The sequence below is a fragment of the Gobius niger genome, assembly GCF_951799975.1.
Source record: "Gobius niger genome assembly, chromosome: 11".
Lineage (NCBI taxonomy): Eukaryota > Metazoa > Chordata > Actinopteri > Gobiiformes > Gobiidae > Gobius > Gobius niger.
The window spans coordinates 2,751,468-2,771,063 of record NC_136862.1 but is presented as its reverse complement, the minus strand read 5'-3'; the positions used below and the strand labels follow the sequence as shown (position 1 = coordinate 2,771,063).

General features: G+C 47.7%; 1 protein-coding gene across 1 annotated transcript in view; it reads right to left on the bottom strand.

The window, feature by feature from the left end:
• Positions 1-5,566: 5,566 nt before the first annotated feature.
• ppm1e (protein phosphatase, Mg2+/Mn2+ dependent, 1E) overlaps positions 5,567-19,596 on the bottom strand; it is a 31,883-nt gene continuing 17,853 nt past the window's right edge. The window contains exons 2-8 of the mRNA XM_079565643.1: positions 10,914-11,023; positions 10,635-10,834; positions 7,555-7,743; positions 7,328-7,471; positions 7,165-7,258; positions 5,964-6,501; positions 5,567-5,909 (exon numbers count right to left, since the gene is read on the bottom strand). Of these exons, the coding sequence (XP_079421769.1) occupies positions 5,591-5,909; positions 5,964-6,501; positions 7,165-7,258; positions 7,328-7,471; positions 7,555-7,743; positions 10,635-10,834; positions 10,914-11,023 (1,594 nt within the window). The 3' untranslated portion in view covers positions 5,567-5,590. The remainder of the gene's footprint in view (positions 5,910-5,963; positions 6,502-7,164; positions 7,259-7,327; positions 7,472-7,554; positions 7,744-10,634; positions 10,835-10,913; positions 11,024-19,596) is intronic.

Below are 19,596 nucleotides of genomic sequence, written 5' to 3'. Positions count from 1 at the left end.
CTAATTTTATGTGTGATTTTATTCTTGTTTTCTGTAAAGCGTCTTTGAGTGTCATGAAAAGCGCTTTATAAATAAAGTTTGATTGATTGAAACACCGTAGATGACAAACATGCACCAGACGCAGACATGTCCAGGGTTTTAAGCTTTAATATTTACAGATAAATAATCACACACAACGTACAGAATCCCCTTTGTTCCAGGAACAGCGTCTTGTATCTAGTGACGGGGCGTCGTCAGCGCCCCATGACACGCCAGGACGAGGTAAACGACCGCGCGCCTTACGTTCTAACCGTGTACGTGAGTGAGTGGGGAGGGGGGTAAAAACTGCAGGCCCGCGGTCACACACAGAGCACGGGGAAAAGGCCCGGGTCGACTCCCCCCGCGAGATTATTGCTTACACAGAGCAGACGAGTGCTCAGGGAGGAGGGGGGGGCGGGGTTTGTGCAGCGTCATGGCAGCGTGGAGCGAGTTTTAATACTATATGTTCATCAGTGAAGGAGCTCGGACCCTGAGGCCAGGACTGACCAGTGTGGCAGCTCCAGCACTTACTGTTACTGTTGTGGATCTTCAACCCTTGTGTGGCCTTCGCGGGTGCAAGGTGACACAAGGGGGCGCCTTCCAACCTTTTAGTGTAAATGTGAGTTGACTTTCTTCAGAGTGAGACTTTAGGTCAGACATGAGTGACAGTGACACGAGGCTAAATACAGTGAGCTCTTTGTTTGCAGTGAAAAGGCTGAGGCCTCATTGCTTGTGAAGAAGGAAGTCATGGAGCTTCTGCTTTAGACAGAACTTCAGACTTCTGCTGCTTGTAAGAGTCATATCATATTCTGAAACTCAAATCTGTAGTAAAAACATGATATATGGAAAAATATTATTACAATTACAAAAAGAAAAATATTTGAAAATCCTGTATCTAATCAAAAAATTAGTTTTTTAAAATTTACTCTCATTCTAAAAAAGAAAACCCAAACAAACCCAGGTCATGTGTATCTGCTGTAAAGTCATGTGTGTCCCAGTTCCTCTGAGTCGTGGTGGGTCATGGTGGACCATGACAGTTGTGGACAGGACTGTGGTAGATCTACTTTTACTTTGGAGAAAATAGTTACTATAGTAACTGTTGAAGAAATGAACCTCACGAGCTTCTTCTGTAACATCTGTCCACATCAGTCCTGCTGCACCTCGACTCAGAGGAACTGGGTCAAACATGACCTACAGCAGATACAAATGACCTGGGTTTGTTTTTGTATTTTTAGTTTTTTTTTAGAATGAGAGTAAATAAAAAAACAAATGTTTTGATTAGATACTTGATTTTTAACTATTTTTCTTTTTGTAATTGTAATTATAATGTTCCATATACAATGTTTTTACTACATATTTGAGTTTCAGAATATGATATATATGATAATATATGATAATAGGAGTCTGAAGTTCTGTCTAAAGCAGAAGCTCCATGACTTCCTTCTTCACTTCTCAGTCTGTGACTGAAGAGCAATGAGGCCTCAGCCTTTTTACTGCAAACAAAGAGCTCACTGTATTTAGCCTCATGTTACCGTCACTCATGTCTGACCTAAAGTCAGTGAGAACTTCAGGGAGGGGTCTCCTGGTGGTTCCAGAGTCAATAATAAACACGGTGAGGCTGCGTTTCAGTTTCATGCAGCTAAAATCTGGAACAGTCTTCACGAGGATGTGAGACAAGCCTCAACTCTGACAATGTTCAAATCCAGGCTGAAAACAGTTCTTTTTGCCCGAGCATATGACTGAAAGTATTTTATCTGCACTCTTGCCTTTTATTGTAATTGATTAATTTTATGTTGATGTTTTTATTGATTCTATTTGTTTTCTTGTATTTATGAAACTGTGAAGCACTTTGAATTGCCTTGTGTATGAATTGTGCTCTACAAATAAACTTGCCTTGCCTAAAGTCTCACTAAGTCACATCATATTCTGAAACTCAAATCTGTAGTAAAAACATAATATATGGAAAATTATTATTACAATTACAAAAAGAATTAAAGCCGCAAGCGGCATCGAACGGCCCTCGCGGGCCGTGCCTCCTTTAGCGCCTCTGTTGCCATAACCCTACCAAGGGCGCCAGCATTGCCACACTGCATTTTATTGCCTTGATGTGCCATTAATCGTTGTCAGTAAACATCAAAACAACATTTTTAGCCTCTCCATGTGAATAATGGCTCCAGCCTGCAGAGGGCGCTAGCGCGCCCGTAATCTTTTTAATTTCACCATTAGCGTCAGACGGCCCTGACGGGCCGTACTTCCATGACCACTGTCCACAAGCTCCTGACAGGGAGCGCTAACGCGCTGTAATGTTGTATAATGTGAGATTTATGTGTCAGCCCCATTGGATAACATGGGGGGCCCCGGGCGTCCCCATGGCAACACCGTACAAAATACGATATGGGTCTCATTGGCTTTTTGGATCGGGACGCCATCATCTATTTTTGTACCGAATTTTATCCATTTCCGAGAAACTAATTTTTTTCCCATAATGCATTTTTTCTTCTGCACCTGGAGGGGGCGCTATCGCGCCCAATGTCACTTTTTCACATTTGTTGTGTCCAGGGGTGAAAGGTCAATAAAATGTATATTTCCGATTTTTAATCGGAGTTTGTTTGTGCGAATGGGAGCAATTTTTAGTTTTTGATGAATAGCAAAATTCTTCGTAAAGATTGCGGCTTCGCCGCAAACAAACCGTAAAACATAGGCAAATAATTTGAATAACTTTTGATGCCCCACATCTGTAGATGAGCTGGAGAGATTTTGACCTCATTTGGTGAAACGCCCTAGGAGGAGTTCGTTAAAATGCGACGTCAGCGAAAACGCTGACTCAGCATTCTCCGGCCTTCCTGTCAAAATGGCGGACTTCCGGTTTGTCAGGGGGCGTGGCCACAATAATATTTTTTGTTTGTCGTCACATGACGAATATCTGTACCGAATCCCGTCGCTCTACGACAAAGTTGACATTGGCCCCTCCCCCATTGGCGTAATGTATTTTGATTTTTGTAGGTGGCGCTGTCGCGCCATTTTTTATTTCCCCAAAATAAAACACACATTTAAATTAATTTTTCACCAAACCTGAATTTTGGGCAAAGTTTGGTGAGTTTTCGACTATGTTCAGGGGGTCAAATTCCTGCTCAAAGAGCAGAAGAAGAAAGAAAGAAAGAAAAATAATAATATTTTTTACAAAAACAATATCATCGCTTTCGCGACGATATCATATTATACATTTTTGGAAAGCTTTCAACGATCCGCACGCATCCGTGGGGGTCCTGGGTGGATGACGAGCGCTTTGCGCTCGTCATCCACTATATACCCCCATTCACACTATATACCCCCATTCATTTTAATGCAATAATAAGTATAAAGGGCCCACACCTTTGGTGTCACTGTTTTACACGGTGAGTTTACGGTTGACATGGGGACAGCGCTTCGCGCTGTTTTCGTGCGCTCCGCGCACTTAGGTTCAGTGCGCTGCGCGCACTGCGCTGTGATTGCGATTACAATAGGCCCTTGCGACGGCAGGCCGCTCGGGCCTAAAAATAGTTGAAAATCATGAATCTTTTTTTTTTTTTAAATGTCAAAATGAACACTGGTGGAGGCGTGTGGGACTAAAGTGAAGACTGCGGTCGGCTACATGTGGTCGATGTGGGGCTTGTGCTGGGGGCGGGGCTTGTGCTGGGGGGCGGGGCTTGTGCTGCAGCTGGGACGTGGGCGGGCCTCGGGAGCGTCTGTGTGTGACCCCCGACCCTTTTTCTCCTGAACTCAAAACGACGTCAGTGACTGGAGTCAAATGAAAGGCACATGTTGCACTTACACCTCGGAGCAGGATGGGGGCGCCGCACGTCGAAAAACAAAAGGACACGATACAGTACTCGGAAAAAAAGAGAGAAATGATACGGACTGTCCCTGAATCGCTCAGACGCACCAGCGGACTCCTGGCAGTAGATTTATGGCTTATAAGAACTCTAATAATCGTCGTAATAACACAAGTGAACAGCATCAGCGGAACCAGTGAGGACCCTGTAGAACCACCGAGGACGAACCGAAGGAGGAAACCCCTGTAAGCACTGAGGACGAATGGCGAGATCACCGCGTGAGCAGCATAGAGAGAAGCGGGAGGTCGCGGTGGTTGCCGTGGGAAACGCGGGTTTTGGCGAGTCTCCGACCCCCGGAACGAAACGTGGAGCGGTTTACGAAGGTCGGGATGAGAGCAAACGGGAAGTGTTTGCGCAGCGTTATTGCTGGGTGTCCTGCCCTGGGGGTGGTCGGGGTGGTCGGGGTGGTCGGGGTGGTCGGTGGTCGGTGAGTGACACTGTCAGACAGAAGCACATTCAGTCACGACACGCGGGTTTAAGCGGAAGCAGGAGCTGTGCACGCGGACAGGACAGTGAGCTGAAGGAGCCTCAGGCAGGGGCCCCTGAGGGCGGGCCTCAGGGAGAGTGTGGAGCTCAGACTGTGGCCCTCAGACTGTGGAGCTCAGACTCTGGAGCTCAGACTGTGGAGCTCAGACTCTGGAGCTCAGACTGTGGAGCTCAGACTCTGGAGCTCAGACTGTGGAGCTCAGACTCTGGAGCTCAGACTCTGGAGCTCAGACTCTGGCCCTCAGACTCTGGAGCTCAGACTCTGGCCCTCAGACTCTGGCCCTCAGACTCTGGAGCTCAGACTCTGGAGCTCAGACTCTGGCCCTCAGACTCTGGCCCTCAGACTCTGGAGCTCAGACTCTGGAGCTCAGACTCTGGAGCTCAGACTCTGGAGCTCAGACTCTGGAGCTCAGACTCTGGCCCTCAGACTCTGGAGCTCAGACTCTGGCCCTCAGACTCTGGAGCTCAGACTCTGGCCCTCAGACTCTGGAGCTCAGACTCTGGCCCTCAGACTCTGGAGCTCAGACTCTGGAGCTCAGACTCTGGAGCTCAGACTCTGGAGCTCAGACTCTGGAGCTCAGACTCTGGAGCTCAGACTCTGGAGCTCAGACTCTGGCCCTCAGACTCTGGAGCTCAGACTCTTGGAGCTCAGACTCTGGAGCTCAGACTCTGGAGCTCAGACTCTGGAGCTCAGACTCTGGAGCTCAGACTCTGGAGCTCAGACTCTGGCCCTCAGACTCTGGAGCTCAGACTCTGGCCCTCAGACTCTGGAGCTCAGACTCTGGAGCTCAGACTCTGGAGCTCAGACTCTGGCCCTCAGACTCTTGAGCTCAGACTCTGGAGCTCAGACTCTGGAGCTCAGACTCTGGCCCTCAGACTCTGTAGAGCTCAGACTCTGGAGCTCAGACTCTGGAGCTCAGACTCTGGAGCTCAGACTCTGGCCCTCAGACTCTGGCCCTCAGACTCTGGAGCTCAGACTCTGGAGCTCAGACTCTGGAGCTCAGACTCTGGAGTTTAGACTCTGGCCCTCAGACTCTGTAGAGCTCAGACTCTGGAGCTCAGACTCTGGAGCTCAGACTCTGGCCCTCAGACTCTGGCCCTCAGACTCTGGCCCTCAGACTCTGGCCCTCAGACTCTGTAGAGCTCAGACTCTGGAGCTCAGACTCTGGAGCTCAGACTCTGGCCCTCAGACTCTGGCCCTCAGACTCTGGCCCTCAGAATGTGGCCTCAAACGGCAGGTGGGGGCCTGCGGCTCCTTGGCTGTGCCTGGACGGGTGCAGCTGGGGTTGGAGATGAAGCGGGGGCCCCAACAGAGCCCTGCGGAGACGGCGGCGCTCAGGGGTGGGCCTGAGGGCCGCGCCGGGCCCCGGCCTGGAACAGAGCAGCGCTGCTGTCTGCGGAAACAGGGAGGACAGTGAGGACAGGGGGTCCGTGGAGCCCGTGGAGCCCGGCTCCTGAGACCAGAGCACGGGCCGGCGCCGCAGTGGCCCCCGGGGCAGGAGGATGCGGCTCAGGAGCGGGGGCCCCATGAGCGCCGGGGGCCCCATGAGCGCCGGGGGCCCCATGAGCGCCGGGGGCCCTGTGAGCCCCGGGGGCCCCAGGCTCAGGGTGGTCCTGTCCGTTAAAGAGTCTGTGCGGTCTTCGTAGTTCAGGTCTGCGGGGGCGGAGCACTGCTGGAGGGGCCAGCCGCCGCGACCCTTGGCCCCCTCGGCGTTAGTGCCTCCCTCTCCGCGCTCCACGCGTCCTGCCTCCTCCTCTTCCTCCTCCTCCTCGTCCTCCTCCCCGGCCTCAGCCTCCTCCTCTGGCTCCGCCTCCTGGCACACAGGCTCCTCCTCTTCGTCCATGCTGGGGGTGGGGCAGCGCGGGTCCCTCAGGAACACCACCATGACCGTGATGTTGTCGCTGGAGCCGGCGTCGCGCGCAGACGCCACCAGCTTGTGCGCCACCATGGTGGTGTCGCCCGTGTTCTCGCTCAGGTGGTCACTGACCACCCGCACCGCCTCCTCCGGACCCACCGTGTCCCAGAACCCGTCACAGGCCAGGATCAGGTAGTCCTCGGAGCCGTCCAGCGGGAACAGGCTGTGGTCCGCGTCCCCACAGATGTACGGCTTGTGCTCAGAGTCGCCTGCAGAGACAGAAGACAGAAGACAGGTGAGACAGAGACACGGAGGAGATGGAGGAGATGGAGGAGATGGAGGAGATGAGACACTTCTGCAGAGACACGAGACAGAAGACAGGAGCAGGTGAGACACGGAGACATGGAGGAGATGAAGGACATGAAGGACATGAAGGACATGGAGGAGATGGAGGAGATGAAGGACATGAAGGACATGAAGGACATGAGACATGAAGGAGATGAAGGACATGGAGGACATGGAGGACATGAGACACTTCTGCAGAGACACGAGACAAGACACGAGCAGGTGAGACATGGAGGACATGAAGGACATGAAGGACATGAAGGACATGAAGGACATGGAGGACATGAGACATGAAGGAGATGAAGGACATGGAGGACATGGAGGACATGAGACACTTCTGCAGAGACACGAGACAAGACACGAGCAGGTGAGACATGGAGGACATGAAGGACATGAAGGACATGAAGGACATGGAGGACATGAGACACTTTTGCAGAGACAGGAGCAGGTGAGACAGAGACACGGAGGAGATGGAGGACATGAAGGACATGAAGGACATGACAGACTTCTTCAGAGACAAGAGACACTTCTGCAGAGACACGAGGGAGATGAGGACCATGAGGACATGAGGACATGAGTGATGTTACCTATGGCCCTGGACACGGACAGGCTGCCGTTCACTCTCCATGTGCCGAACCAGATGACGCAGCCGCCCAGAGCTTCGATCCTTTTCTTCTCGTCCTGAAAGTGAGACAAACGTCAGCTCTGCTCAGACGCTGGAGCCTGAGGAGCGTACAGGCCGTCGTTTACCTCTCTGTCGGGCTTGTGAGGCTTCATCAGCTCCACCACCTGACCCCTCCGGACCAGGATGACCTGAGAGTCGCCCAGCCAGGCCACGTGGAGGGTCCGCCCCCGGAGGAAGGTGACCACGCCCGTGGTGCCACAGCGCAGGTGCTGCAGGAAAACAGAGAAGAAGAACCTTTTAAAACACAAATCCTGGATGAAGCTGGTGATTCAGGTGCAGCGTGGGCACCAACCTCTCGGGACGCCTTCTTAACAAACTGCTCGTCAGTGTATCTGAAGGCGCGGTACAGGGCCTCCCCCAGGTCCTCGCCGAAGCTCTCGTGGTGGGCCAGGTTCACGTGGAGGTGCGTGGCAGCGTAGTTCGCCGCGTCCACACCGCCGTGTCCATCGAACACGCCGAAGAAAGCCTGTTCCTCCTGGTCCTGCAGGGAAGAACCACAAAACCAGAACATCTGAACCACAAGTAAGACAGATTGTTCTATATCACACACTGTAGGATGATTATGTTCTATATCACACACTGTAGAGTGATTATATTCTATATCACACACTGTAGGATGATTATGTTCTATATCACCCACTGTAGGGTGATTATATTCTATATCACCCACTGTAGAGTGATTATATTCTATATCACACACTGTAGGGTGATTATGTTCTATATCACACACTGTAGGGTGATTATGTTCTATATCACACACTGTAGGGTGATTATATTCTATATCACACACTGTAGAGTGATTATGTTCTATATCACACAGTGTAGGGTGATTATGTTCTATATCACACACTGTAGAGTGATTATATTCTATATCACACACTGTAGAGTGATTATATTCTATATCACACACTGTAGAGTGATTATATTCTATATCACACACTGTAGGGTGATTATATTCTATATCACACACTGTAGAGTGATTATATTCTATATCACACACTGTAGAGTGATTATATTCTATATCACACACTGTAGAGTGATTATATTCTATATCACACACTGTAGGATGATTATGTTCTATATCACACACTGTAGAGTGATTATATTGGGATTAACGACGAGAAATGACATTTTTATACCAAACGTGCATTTTCCTGTATTCCTTTGTATTTTGCCCAGAACTTAACTACTACTACTCGTTCTAACTCAGCGGCTCAGTCCTCTGTCCAGACTTTTCCCTACTGTTTTTTATTTTATTTTACCTTTATTTAACCAGGGAAGTCAGGAGGAATCCTACACAGACACGGGGAGAACATGCAAACTCCACAGAAAGGCCCCGTCCAGGTGGGAGTCGAACCCGGGACTAACTGTGAAGCACGAGCACTAACCGCTGTGCCACCGCGCCGCCCGTTGTGCAGGACACCGCGGTCAGGCCAGGGGTCCGAGTGTCCAGAGAAAAGAGTAGTGTTTAGTAGCAGTATTTAATTACTGTCCAACGATCCGCACAGCTGTCGGTAAATGTCGGGCGTCTCGGGGGCGGCGGCTCGTGCGGCGCCGCGGAGGCGGAGCTTCGAGGAGAAAACTACAGCCTGTCATTATAATCTGCTCCAGCTCAACACCCAACATGTTCTGCCTTCTCATGTTCTGCCCGTCTCTTTTCCTCAGGAAATGTTGTAGAATAAGCGTTACATAAGCCAGAGTAGATTCTATACTGTTTTGTACATAAATATTAAAAGAGTTGTTTTTATGGGAAAGGCTCGCGACCAATGAGAACCACAGGTGAGTGGACTCAACAGTAGATACAGGCTCTCTTTGGCTGCGTCCGAAACGAGCAGATTGGCCAGAGCTCTTACGCCAAACCGGATGTGCGTCAGCGTCCGCCATGACAGGAGGCTTCCGAATTGGTCTGTCAGTAAGGAAGGAGTTAGGAAAAGGAGCCTCGATGCTAACTATCATAGCCACTTTAGCATAGGGACCTCTGGTGCTAACTATCATAGCCACTTTAGCATAGGGACCTCTGGTGCTAACTATCATAGCCACTTTAGAGAGATTGCAGTACATTCAGAAATGCGCTGCCAGGGTCCTGATGAGGGTGCGTAAGTCTGAACACATCACACCCATCCTCCATAAACTCCACTGGCTTCCTGTTAGGTTCAGGATTGAGTATAAGATCTGCCTCCTGACCTATCAGTGTGTCCACGGCAGCGCACCAGTGTATCTTAAGGAACTCATGAACAACCACAAACCAACCCGACAGCTCCGCTCCTCTGACAGCCACCTCCTGGTCCCCAAGACAAAGCTCCGCACTATGGGAGATAGGTCGTTCCAGGCAGCTGCTCCTCGACTGTGGAATGCCCTACCCAACCATCTGAGGACACCACAGTCTATTGAGGTTTTTAAAAATAAACTTAAGGCCCACTTATTTTGTGCGGCTTATTCTTAGTATGTTTATTTTGTGTTTCTAACTGATAATATTCCTCGTGTTTTTACTATTGATATGTTCTGTCTATTTCTGTTTTGTTTTTTTGTGTCAATTGTAGCACTTTGAGATGTGTTCTTCATATGTAAAGTTCAATACAAATAAAATGTATTATTATTATTATTTTAGCATAGGGACCTCTGGTGCTAACTATCATAGCCACTTTAGCATAGGGACCTCTGATGCTAACTATCATAGCCACTTTAGCATAGGGACCTCTGATGCTAACTATCATAGCCACTTTAGCATAGGGACCTCTGATGCTAACTATCATGGCCACTTTAGCATAGGGACCTCTGATGCTAACTATCATGGCCACTTTAGCATAGGGACCTCTGATGCTAACTATCATAGCCACTTTAGCATAGCGACCTCTGATGCTAACTATCATAGCCACTTTAGCATAGGGACCTCTGGTGCTAACTATCATAGCCACTTTAGCATAGGGACCTCTGATGCTAACTATCATAGCCACTTTAGCATAGGGACCTCTGATGCTAACTATCATAGCCACTTTAGCATAGGGACCTCTGATGCTAACTATCATAGCCACTTTAGCATAGGGACCTCTGGTGCTAACTATCATAGCCACTTTAGCATAGGGACCTCTGATGCTAACTAACCGGTGATTAGGAGCTATGTGCCGTCCCATAAGCCACTGCGCTTTGTTTGGACACTATGTTGTTGTTGGACACTGTACACTAGGGGGCGACATGCACTTTTGTTTGGCCTGCACTCCACCAATAACTTAAAAGAAGAAGAAAAACAGCTGTTGGTGATGTCACTTCCCTTTCCCCTGTTTAAGGACGGACGGATTGTTCAAATGCAGCTGAAGCTCTAGTTCTCTAACTGCACAGATCTAACAGTCGACCCATGAAATGTTACGGAGTTACCTGGATGTTGAAGAGCGTGTTGAAGTCGGGGATGATCACGTGCTTGTCCTCCATCTTGCGGCGCATGTTCTTGATGGCGTGGATGGACGTCTCGTAGTACGGCTGCGGGCGCCGGTGGAAGGGCAGCTCCTTCGCCCACTGGCAGCACGTGTCGAAGAGGCAGTTGAAGAGCAGGCGCGCCAGCTTCACCGACTCCACCTCTGCGGGCACACGGAAAAGGACTCGCTTACACGCCTGTGACACGCTAAGAGAGGAGGAGGAGGAGGTGCGGTCACTCACGAGGCAGGTCCGTGCCCTCCTGGGTCTTGCTCAGCGGGGACATGTCCATCTGCAGGACGCTGTCGGCCGTGGCCCGGGCCAGAGCCGCCGCCAGGGAGCACGGGCAGTTACTGTGGGAGAGAGTCACGGTCAGAGCATTCACAACCAGGAAGTGCTAACGCTAAGTGGTGACGTCACAAGCTCTGCCTGTACAAGAAACTACAACAAAACTCTTTAAAACCACAATCCATATTTGTGAAACTCCACAGAGAGTTACTGAACACTCTTATTTATCAGAACCATGAGCCAAACATGCTGAATCTACTGCTATAAAAGTCATATTTACTAAAGGCACTACTTCCGGGTTAGCGGAGAAAAATGCTAACGGCGCTACGCTAACCCCGGAAGTACCAACTTTAGTAAATATGACTTTTTTAACAGTAGGTGCGGCATTTTTGACTAATGAGGCTGAGAAATAAGTCAGTAACTGTGGAGTTTCAGAAATATTGATGGTTGTTTTTAAGAGTTTTTAATGGGTTTTTTTCTCACGTATTTACGGTGGCCGAGAGGGGTCACAACAAATACAAATGCTAAAACAAATACAAGCGCCACAACACAACAACTTTCAGCCACAACACAACAACTTTCAGCCACAACACAACAACTTTTAGCCACAACACAACAACTTAACGAAAGCCAGAACGGAAGTGACCGGAGCCCAAAATGATTAGCAGCTAAAAACACTGTTATGCTGTATACATTGTAAAGCAGATCAAATATAGCTTCACTACACAGAGCTACAAACGAGCGATTCCAGGAGGAAAAGTCTATTCATTAATCGCTAATGGCTTGTGGAACCGTAGCTATCATTAAGCTAGCTTTAGCCGCCTCACCCGACGTACTTTATTTCAATTCATGTCCTGCCCACCGACGTGTATTTACATCGTCTGTGATCACAAACAACGCACAAGAACCCGTTTTAATAAAGTATATTCAACAGAAGACTTCGAACTGATGCGTTATTGATGTAACCGGACTATTACGATGTTGTAGATGTGCTTCTGTTGATACTTGTAATTTGGCATCCGCACAGTAAAGTGAAGATTACTGCGCGGATGCCAAATTACTCCTGGTATTATTACGCCTTACAATATAGTTCCCCCTTTTATCCGCTTAGAAAATCCACATTGTTTAATTTTATGTAATTATACTTTGTAGTGGAACACTTCACGTAACCATATTTAAATAGGGAAAACGTGGAAGAGCTCGGTAGCTTCTATCTTGACCTGTTTTGGAGCTATAGAGGAGAGAGGGAGAGGCTAAATGCTAACGTTGTCTGCGCTGTGTTTACGTGACTGAAGGCACGGGGGAAGATCAGACAGGTCCTAAAGAACTCGTCAAAGCTCAGGTAAGAACATATCTCAGTATGGAAAAACGGTGGCCTGTTCCTTTAAGCCTGTTTGGAAGCCTAACACTATGCCTCTGGATATGTTTCACATATGTACAGTATATTTATATTTCACTGTCGCCAAACTGATCGAATGAATGAGACTAAACGGGTCTAATCGATGTGGCGTTCTGTGGCGCCGCTGTGCGTCAGGGCGCACGGGTTGTGGCCGCTCTACATATGTGTCACTCGGGGAAAGCTACAGGTGTGAGCGTGCAATAGCCAAACGTTCTATTCCTCTCCACAAAGCAAAGATGCACCGAGCATGGCACGCGCAAAATGCAGCTGAAAAATCACTTTGTCTAAAATTATGGCAAAAGATTTTAGGTTCTTCAAAGCCTTAATTCCTAAAATCATAATATACAGAATACGCGATACAGAAAAATAACATAAATGTTTGTGTTTTTAACTAAAAGATCATGAGCCCAAAGCCAAAGTCTCCTGTCGAGTAATTACATCCTCATCAGCGACCGCCTGGACGACTGAGAGCCTGTTACCGGCCGGTCGGCGCCGCCCGTCTCCCACGCAGCCGCGGCGGCGCCGGCAGAAGGAGGTCAGAGCGACTATATTTAGAGGACGGCGAGTTCTGCTCTGACCTTTATTCCATTTTGTTCCTTTTTCTGAAACCCAGCGGCTTATGAGCTCTGAGTCGCCCACACAAACTACATCACAGAAGAACTCCTCACACTGAGCTGCAAGAACTCCTCACACTGAGCTGTAAGAACTCCTCACTCTGAGCTGCAAGAACTCCTCACACTGAGCTGCAAGAACTCCTCACACTGAGCTGCAAGAACTCCTCACACTGAGCTGCAAGAACTCCTCACACTGAGCTTAAAGAACTCCTCACACTGAGCTGCAAGAACTCCTCACACTGAGCTGAAAGAACTCCTCACACTGAGCTGCAAGAACTCCTCACACTGAGCTGTAAGAACTCCTCACACTGAGCTGCAAGAACTCCTCACACTGAGCTGAAAGAACTCCTCACACTGAGCTGAAAGAACTCCTCACACTGAGCTGCAAGAACTCCTCACACTGAGCTGAAAGAACTCCTCACACTGAGCTGCAAGAACAGAGTCTTTTTGTCCTTGTAACCATGGAAATGTCTTCAGGTACAGGATGTTTCCATGGTTACAAGTAGGACTGAACAATATGGACAAAATGTCATATATATTTATGCCAGATATCTCGATATCGATACGAAACAATACGATACGATACGATATAACTACAGGATCGGTGAAAAACAAGCCTTTTTCAGAAAAATCCAAGCATCTAAATACAAAAAAGTATTGATGATATTCATATCTTGCTTTTTCGATATTAATATCTTGATCGATACGATAACGATTTATCTTTCAGCCCTGGTCACAAGGTAAAAATACAAATTATTATTATTATTTTTATTATTTGTTATTATTTTTGTTATTATTTTCATTACTATTATTATTATTATGATTATTATTATTTTAATTATTATTATTGTTATTTTTATTATTGTTATTTTTATTTTTATTATTTTTATTATTTTTGTTATTATTATTATCATCATTATTACTTCCTTGGATAATTGTAATCTGTCTCTGATCTGTCTCTGATCTGTCTCTTGTTTCTGATCTGTCTCTGATCTGTCTCTGATCTGTCTCTTGTTTCTGATCTGTCTCTGATCTGTCTCTGATCTGTCTCTGATCTGTCTCTTGTTTCTGATCTGTCTCTGATCTGTCTCTGATCTGTCTCTGATCTGTCTCTGATCTGTCTCTGATCTGTCTCTTGTCTCTGATCTGTCTCTTGTTTCTGATCTGTCTCTGATCTGTCTCTTGTCTCTGATCTGTCTCTTGTCTCTGATCTGTCTCTGATCTGTCTCTTGTCTCTGTTCTGTCTCTGATCTGTCTCTGATCTGTCTCTGATCTGTCTCTGATCTGTCTCTGATCTGTCTCTGATCTGTCTCTTGATCATGGCTAGTAGGAGGAGAACCATGTGCTGATGGAGATCCGGGGCCAGAGAGCGAGCGCTCCAATGAAATGAAAAGCGCCGCGTTCCCTCAGACTCAAATATTTATTTTTCCGCCCGCGCGTTTTAGACTCAGCGAGTCTGGGCACATCGTGTGAGTCGGCGTCGGCCAAACAAATATTAGAAGCAAATCCTTTATTCCCTTTGTGGGAGACGGCGGCGGCTGAAGACACATTTCTGGGACTTCCTCGATGATGATGATGATGAGGAACATGCAGACACAGATGAAGCTCTCTGTGGCTGAGAGCTTGTCCCGGTTTGCCGAGGCTTTGCGACTCTGCGGTGCAGGATGAGCGGAGACAGTTGGCCGGCGGCGGCTTTAGAGGAGCAGGTGGGAGTGTTTTGGGAGGACATCACAGAAGGCGAAGGCTTTGTGCGCGGTTAGTCAGATGATGGACGTGTAACGGGCAGCGGGACAGGTTTGTTTTCACCGCACAGGGAGAGGGAGGCCAGACGAAGGGCCACCAGTCCCGTCTCAACCGAGCTTTACCCAAATCTAAAAGCTAAAAAGAAAATAGCGAGAAAAAGAGGATGAAAACATGAGAAAAACACGGACAAAAAAACCCTACAAAACGTGAAATAAACACACAAAAAATAGTTAAAAAAACAAAAATGTGGCGACGTGACGAAAAGTTTCCATCACTTTTGTAGGTCTTAGCTTTCAAACGAGGCGTTACATTGTTGATCTCCAGTCGAGAAGCTTTTAGATTTGGGTAAAGCCCAGTATAAAAAAACATGAATCTAAAAGGAATTCCGTGGAGTATGGTGCGCCACAAGGTTCAGTTTTGGGACCATTATTATTTATACGAATGATTTTGCTTCTGTTTCTACGACCGCCTTTCCCGTTCTTTTTGCTGATGATGCCGATCAAAAAAACAATAATAAAAAGCCGAACTGGGGAAAATGCACTCGTTAACGTTTAGAGCTTTTTACGCTGTAACTGTTTTCATAATGTGTATAACGTGAATGTAATTGCCGCCTCTTGGCCAGGACTCCCTTGAAAAAGAGGTTTTTAATCTCAGTGGGACTTTCCTGGTTAAATAAAGGTTAAATAAATAAAAAACTCAGGCAGGAATATCGAAAAATCCCCCTGATAAAACCTTAGAAAACTTGTTAAAGGGGCTGGATGCAAGTTAGCCATTTTATACTCACTACTGCCACCTCAGGTCTTAGGCGTAACTGCAGCTTCTACATTAAGCTTGTGCATGACGGCACTTCGGACCAGAATTAACACCTTTCTGAGCGACAGTGCAGGATTTCAGAGGCAGTTGTGGTGAACAGGTCTGAGCTTATTCTACACATCAGGCCAGGGGTAGGCAACGTCAGGCCCGGGGGCCAAATCCGGCCCTCCAGCACAGCAACTCTGGCCCTCAAGATGATTTTGAGAAACATTACCACACAAATCAGAAAGTACTTTTAACATTATTAGAGTTAAATGGGAGAAAAAAAGGTACAAATACTGTCAATACACCCGATTAGGTCAAATATTATGTACAACATTGGCGAATAATCGTGAAGAAATGACATAAATCTACTTGAATGAACAGATTAAATCTAAGGTTTGAATAGATTTGGTCTAATCTTAGACGAGATAAAACCTCTAGTAGTCGTTATTCTCTTTTTAATTCTTGTTCCATTGGTGCTTTAGCATTTGTATCTTGGATTCGTTCAAACCGATTCAAATTCAACATAGAAGAACTTTCATTCAGGCAATTTTGAGTCATTTCTCTCATTTAAGACGGTCATTTTTCCAGTGTTGCGCTTTGCTTTGGGCTAATAATCAGCGGCTTCGGCCCTCGGTCTGTTCACGATAAAGAAAATCGGCCTCCGACATGGCTGGAACATGTAGGGGGAGGAAAATACTTAATTCATCATTTTTAAACTCTGTATAGTTGCTTTAAGTCCAAGCCTGTGAAGTGTGGAGTCTGTGGGAGCGACTAAAGGAGATGTTGTTACAGAGGATTTCCTGTAAAACTCCAGCTCTCTCTAGCGACAGAACATCAACAACAAATCCAAAAACCCCTGGATCTGTTTGACTGTTTAATACTAAAACTCTGCCCGTGTTTCCGATTGTGTGGCGGATTGTGTCCCGGTCCATCTGCGGCGCCTCGAAGCGTAATGACGAGTCGCTGTGTGTTCGTTTAAATGGAGCGGGATTAGAGCTTTAATCTCCACATGCCCCGGCGCCAACACCAGAGGACCCGGCACTGTCTGTCCCCAAAGGCCCCGACATAAGGACACTTCCCTCTCACTCGCACGAGGTCAGAGGTCACGTCAATCACAGCTGCAGCAGAGGGAGGGAAAGCCAGGCTGAAGCTGCAGGAGCCGAAGCTGCAGGGGCTGAAGCTGCAGGAGCTGATGCTGCAGGAGCTGATGCTGCAGGAGCTGAAGCCGCAGGAGCCGAAGCCGCAGGAGCCGAAGCCGCAGGAGCCGAAGCTGCAGGAGCTGAAGCTGCGGCGGGACGGGCTCTACAAGGACTACTTAAAAACCAGGGGCGCATTACAGGAGGTTGTTTCAATGTTCAGATTTTGTTCGTTTTTTCTCAAAAACGATGAAGAAAACTGTTGGTTCCCTCTTTCCATGACTGAGTTCTTAAAGAGGGGGTTTTCTGCTTTTTTCAGTCCCACAGCACCAGTCTATATCACACTACAATGATGCCCAAACCTTCTGTTGGTCTGTAAATGCAGTACATTAGAATAACTGCCTTGTATAAAGTTGCTCTCTCAAAATGGCTGTAGTGAATGTCTTGAAATAGGCCTCTGTCTCTTTAAGAACCTCTGAGCCTTTAGACACGCCCCCTCCACACGCTGTCTGTGGCATCAGTGGGGAGGGGGTTCTGCTGAGGAGCAGTGGTTGGTTACTCGGCTGGTGACGAAAGCTCGGAGGCGTCTCCAGGAGGTGGGGGCGTTCCTAGGAGGACTCAGGCAAACCTATCCCTAAAATGGCCGCCATCAGAGTTTTTACAGATTACTCAGAAATACGTGAATGTGCCAAGGCAACACTTCAGGCATGTTTTTAATGAGGGAATGACAGAATAACATGATGTAAGGCTTGAAAAAGTGTATTTTGCTTAACATTGCAATAAATAATTGATTCATTGATTGATTGGTTGGTTGATTTGTTGGTTGATTCATTGATTAGTTGGTTGATTGATTAGTTGGTTGATTCATTGATTGATTGGTTGGTTGGTCGATTGGTTGGTTGGTTGGTTGGTTGGTTGGTTGGTTGGTTGGTTGGTTGGTTGGTTCATTGGTTGATTGGTTCATTGGTTGATTGGTTGGTTGGTTGGTTGATTCATTGATTGATTGGTTGGTTGGTCGATTGGTTGGTTGGTTGGTTGGTTGGTTGGTTGGTTGGTTCATTGGTTGATTGGTTCATTGGTTGATTGGTTGGTTGGTTGGTTGATTCATTGATTGATTGGTTGGTTGGTCGATTGGTTGGTTGGTTGGTTGGTTGGTTGGTTGGTTGGTTGGTTGGTTCATTGGTTGATTGGTTCATTGGTTGGTTGGTTGGTTGGTTGGTTGGTTCATTGGTTGATTGGTTCATTGGTTGATTGGTTCATTGGTTGGTTGGTTGGTTGGTTGGTTGGTTCATTGGTTGATTGGTTCATTGGTTGGTTGGTTGGTTGGTTGGTTGGTTGATTGGTTGATTGGTTCATTGGTTGGTTGGTTGGTTGGTTCATTGGTTGATTGGTTCATTGGTTGGTTGGTTGGTTCGTTCGTTTTTTTGGTCGATTCATTGGTTGGTAAGTTGAAGTTACACTTTATTAATCTCTGTAGAGACATTTGTTCTCTGCATTTGACCCAGCCTCAGTGGGCGACCTGTAGGAGCCGTGAGCTCCGGCCCGGGCTGGCCCTCGGGGACCCTCCTCCATGAGGTGTTCCTGAGCAACAGCACATGTTTTTACCACTAACCTACGCAGACACAGGGAGAACATGCAAACTCCACACAGTCCAGGAGGGAATCGAACCCGGACCTTTGAGCTGTGAGGCAACAGTAGGTTTGTTTGTTTGTTTGTTTGTTGGTTGGTTGGTTGATTCATTCAGGCCCGCCTTAATGTACCCACAGGCCCCGGGGCTTAATCAGAATTGTAGGCCCCCACCCCCTCAGCGCAAACCCTAACCCTAAATCCCACAAAAACCCTAACCCTGCTACTCCTACATGTTTCCCTCTGGGCCAGGTAGGGCGGGGCTACTCCAGTAACACACACAGGAGCGCAGCACAATCATCGCATGAAGTGATTGACATGAAAATCAACTAATCACCTTTTCTTTTCTTTTTTCCTTAATTCTGATAGGCCCTTGACTATGGTAGGCCCCTGGGCTCCAGCCCCTGCTAGCCCATTGGTTAAGGTGGCTCTGGATTCATTGACTGGTTGTTTTGTTTGTTGGTTGGTTAGTTTGTTGACTGGTTGGTTGATTCATTGACTGGTTGGTTGATTCATTGATTGGTTGATTGGTTTGTTGGTTTGTTAGTTTGTTGTTTTGTTTGTTGGTTTGTTAGTTTGTTGATTGAACAGAGAGATGTTTGATCCTCGGTCTCTGGTCTCAGTGATGGATCGTTTCTCTAAGGCCGATGTCATCAAAGCACCGCCAATATTTAAACAATGTCTCGTCCATAATCCTGTGTGTGAAGCTTCTAAACTGTAAAACACAAATATCGACACCAAAGCTCCGCCCTCGGTTCAGGCTCGGGCTTTAGTCGACATGACATCATCACATGACGGACTTGAACATGGACTCAATGGTTCTTAATGAGCCGTTTTTCCTCCACTGTTAATATGACGACGATCCGACTCTTTAGAAAAACAGGTCGACCTCTAAAAGTCCGTAGTCCCAGTTCCGGCCCCTGCAGAGTCTAAACCCGGCCCTGCTGCTCCTCCACCGTGGAGCTTCTTGTTTTCTGGTTTATCCGCGGCGATGGAGGAGGAGCAGCCGAAAGGAGGGCAGCGCACTTTTCAAAGTGACCTCCAAACGAGAACCCTCCAGAGCCGTGTTTAATGATGGGCCTGTTTTAGAGCCTCTCCGGCCTCTGCTCCCCTTCCTCCTCCTCTTCGTCTCCTCGCACTGTCGTCTCCGCCGCGGCATCGTCACAACAAAAACCGAGAGCAGGAAAGAAGGAAAATATAACAGAATCCTTTACGAAAACAAGGGCGCTCCACCACCGGCGTCACATGTAGGTCGTCCCCGAACTAGGCCAGGCGTTCTTAGAGCAACCAACAGGGAGAGCCCCGCGCTGCAGGGGCCCGGG